Raw genomic sequence first — 4201 nt, forward strand, 5'->3', positions numbered from 1 at the left:
TTAAAGCTGTGTACTGATTCTGTGATTTTATGTGCCTCTAGACCATAATTTCAGGTTTGGTTTCTCTTTGGTGCTGTTTGGTTTTTATTGAGACTGGTTTTGTGGCTGTCGCTTTCTGTCCACGGTACTGCTTGGCGTTGTTCTGCAACGTCTATAAAGCTGCTGTTTCACGTTCTTAACAGCGGCTCTCTTTCGTCTATTTGGTTTGTGTTGCTTCTGGGCTTCTGGTTTGTTGAGGTTTTGTTTTCTTCTGGGTTTTCGTGATCGGCTACTGTTGGTTGGATTTTGGGCTGTTCTGCGTATGATTTTATGTGTGCTGCTCCTCTCTAAAGCTGTTGTTTCGGGCTGTGCTGTTGATGCTGTTCTTCTTTGGCTGCAGTAACGTGTTTGAGAGGTATTTGCTGTTTGAGTACGTTTCTTGCTGTTTGTTTTATTTAGCCGGTATTCCGTGTTTCTTACGTTCATTCTAAGTGTTTCCTTGGTCTTCGTCATTTTTGTGGAATTCCCTTGATAAATATTCAGCACCCTAGTTTTCTAGGGTCTTCGTCTATTCTATTAAGGGCGCTATACAAAAATTTCAGCACCTAGGCTTCTTAGAGTGTTCCATGGAAATGGGGGATGGTCCGGTTCCGCCTTCTGATCCTTCCCGTATCTCGGTTTTTGATCGGCTTTCACATCTTGATAATGATGTTGCGGATAATATACCTATGGGTTCGGAGAATCTAGTCAGAGAAAAGTTAAATTTTGCCAAAGCGGTGGGACAAGCGAGTGACACAATCTTAAATTTCTACCCTTTAGAGGATAAGAAACAAGTGAGTGTGAAAATACCTATTGAAATGGCTAAGGAAGCCGCTAAAGCTTATAACTCGGTTTTGTATGGATATTTTCTGGGTCCGCGCATATCTTTTCCCATGGTGAAAAATTACGTCAAACTGGCATGGGGAAAATATGGTTTTAAAGATGCTATGCTTAATGAAAATGGTATTTTCTTTTTTAAGTTTAATGATATTGGTGGATGTGATCAAGTAATTGAAGCAGGCCCGCTAATGATAAGAGGCATACCTCTTTTTGTTCATCGATGGGATCCTTCTAAGGGGTTAAGGAAACCTGTACATACCTCATGCCCGTTATGGGTAAAATTGCACAACATCCCCTTGGTCGCTTTCAATAAAGAGGGTGTCAGTCGCATCGCTAGTGTGTTGGGGGTTCCGAAGCAAATGGATTCCTGTACGGCGGCAATGTGTGAAAAGGCATGGGGTCGTCCGGGTTTTGCAAAAGTTCTTGTTGAGGTATGGGCTGTCGGTGACTTAAAAAAACAAATTGAGGTTGAAATCCCTGATCGCAATGGAGGGGTAGCTGACAATGTGCAAATCCAGGTGGAATATCTATGGGAACCAGTTCAATGTTCCCATTGCCAAGTTTTTGGACATAAATCGTCATCTTGTCCTAAATCTGTAATCAAAGGCAAGCATGTGGAGGGGAGGAAAGATGCAGAAGGCTTTGTTAGAGTGGAAAAGAAACAGTGGCGCGCTAAAACAGGAGGTAATGCTAAAAATTTTGTTCCTCGGCAAAATAAAGTTATGGAAAGGCAAGTCTCTATGCCGGAGGTTGTGGGAGCCAGTACCTCGGGTAAAGACGTAATGGATGATTGTAATAAGGGCATTTCTTTGGATCCTTCTAAGCAACCTGGACGTTATGAGATGAATAAAGGCTCAGGTACGCTTTCTATTGGTGTTGATTCTGGGTCTTCTTCTACACAGTCTTCCCACTCTACAAATTCTACGACTCAGGCCACTCCCCTTATTGATTCTGTGGTTAAAAACTTTCGGTTGGTCTGGAGGGGTGAAATACGTGATCCCCCCTTAGCTGCTAATAAATTTGGTGTTCTTGAGAAGTTCCGTGACGTGGAACTTCATGGGGGGGGCAAACCGAGGGGGTAACAGACCAGGTTGTTAGCAATTCCACTGAGGATTGCCGGGAGAGAGGAGTTGTTTCAAATACCTCATCATGTTAAATTTTGCTTCATGGAATATCCGGGGTCTTAATTCTCCGGTTAAACAAAAAGAGGTGAAAAACTTTATTCATTGTAATGATTTGTGTTTGTGTTCAATAATAGAATCTCATGTCGCTAGGGATTCCTTTGAGAATGTTTCGTCTTTTATTTTTGGTCGGTGGTCTTGGATTTCTAACCAAGTGGAATGTGATTCTGGAACTCGTATTATCATTGCATGGGATTCACGAATTTTAGATGTTATGCTTTTGGAGGTGCACAATCAATTCCTGAATTGTAAGATTATCTTACGAGATAATCAGGAGGCCTTCTTTTGCTCGTTTGTTTATGGTGCCAATGTATGCAATGCTAGAAGGCAATTATGGTCGGGATTGAGGAAATTTAAGGTCTTGATTGGTGGGCAACCTTGGGCCATAATGGGGGATTTCAATACCATGCTTTTCCCTCATGACGGTTTTGGGGGGTCCTCTCGTCGTAATGCTGACATGGCGGATTTTTTTGCTTGTATTGAGGATGTTGAAGTTTTTGATCTAAATTACACTGGTGTCCATTACTCATGGAACCAAAAGCCGAATGCTTCTGGGGGTATCTTGCCTAAATTGGACAGAATTATGGCTAACTCAGAGTTTACTTCTAAATGCCAGGATATTACTGTTCATTTCTTTCCGGCTGGTCTTTCGGATCACTCTCCGGGTGTTTTATCTTTTAAAGGAGGCGCTCGAAAAAGGAGGTATGGTTTTAAATTTGATAATTTCCTGACAGAACATTCGGATTTCTTGCAGATTGTTCATGAGGAATGGTCTAAGTATATTGAGGGATCCTTTATGTTTCGGGTTACTTCTCACCTGAAAGCTCTTAAGGTCCCTTTTCGTAAGCAGAGGAATTCCTATGGAAATCTTGGGCAGCGTGTTGCTTTTCTGAAAACTGAGTTAGACCGGATCCAGATCGATGTGGATAATGATCCTTCTAATGCTGATTTGGGGAGGGATCTTGGTGATATTCGTCTGTCGTATCAATTGGCTTGTTGGGATGAAGAATGTGCTGCCAAGCAGCGTGCCAAAGTCAAATGGTTAAATGAAGGCGACTCAAATACGAAGTTTTTCCATAGGGTGATTAAAGAACGTCATCACTCTAACTCTATCATGTCTGTCTGTAATAGTCGGGGCATTTATGTTTCTGGCGATGATGTCCCTAAAGAATTTGTGGATTATTTTAAGAGTTTCTTTGGTGTTCGGAATGTTTCTACAAACCCAGTTATGGCTAATATTTCTTTTCCAAGGAAGTTAATTCTGTCAGAAGCTCTTGATATGATTCGGCCGGTCACGAATGAAGAAATTAAAAATGCTATGTTTAGCATTGGAAATCATAAAGCCCCAGGCTCTGATGGGTTTTCTTCAAAAAATTTCAAGGTGTCATGGGGAATCATTGGCCGTGATGTGGAGATAGCGGTCCATAATTTTTTCTATCGAGGTAATCTTCCGAAAGAACTGAACCATACGCTTATTTGTCTTATTCCTAAATCTGCTAATGCTTCTAAGGTTACGGACTATCGGCCTATAGCTTGTTGTACTGTTCTCTATAAATGCATTAGTAAATTTATTGCTAATAGAATGAAGGGGTGTCTGGATTCTCTTATTGATAAGTCCCAGTCGGCTTTTATTCCGGGTAGGAGGATAACGGATAATATCCTTATGGCTCATGAACTTGTTACAGGGTATCAGTCGTTGGTTGGCCCTCCTAGATGCGCGTTTAAAATAGACATTAAAAAAGCTTATGACACGGTGGATTGGAATTTCCTCATTGTTATGTTACAGGGGTTGGGATTCCATCCGGTTATGGTTAATTGGATAAGGGAGATGGTGTCCACTACTTCTTTTTCTCTGGCGATAAATGGCAATTCTTACGGTTTTTTCCAAGGGGGTCGGAGTCTTCGGCAAGGGGATCCTTTATCCCCATATCTGTTCACTATTGTCATGGAGGGCTTCTCTATGATTCTTCGGCAATGTATTCAAGAGGCTTCTAATTTTGGATATCATCGGGGTTGTGAAGATCTTAATATTACACATCTTTGCTTTGCGGATGATCTATTTGTTTTTACTAAGGGCGATGTCCAGTCAGTAGAGGTGCTTAAAAAGGCTCTTTGTATTTTTCATAAACGATCGGGGTTAGAACCTAGCCTTGAAAAGAGTG

At 41.5% G+C, this 4201-nt stretch overlaps 1 protein-coding gene across 1 annotated transcript; it reads left to right on the forward strand.

The window, feature by feature from the left end:
* Positions 1-611: 611 nt before the first annotated feature.
* LOC112504288 lies at positions 612-4134 on the forward strand (the record flags this gene model as incomplete). Its single annotated transcript, XM_025108227.1, has 2 exons — positions 612-1923; positions 2117-4134. Coding segments are annotated over exons 1-2 (3330 nt in total), but the record flags the coding sequence as incomplete, so codon positions are not given.
* Positions 4135-4201: the final 67 nt, after the last annotated feature.

Source organism: Cynara cardunculus, unplaced genomic scaffold (genome assembly GCF_001531365.2).
Source record: "Cynara cardunculus var. scolymus isolate 2C unplaced genomic scaffold, CcrdV1 Un_Scaffold_5126, whole genome shotgun sequence".
Lineage (NCBI taxonomy): Eukaryota > Viridiplantae > Streptophyta > Magnoliopsida > Asterales > Asteraceae > Cynara > Cynara cardunculus.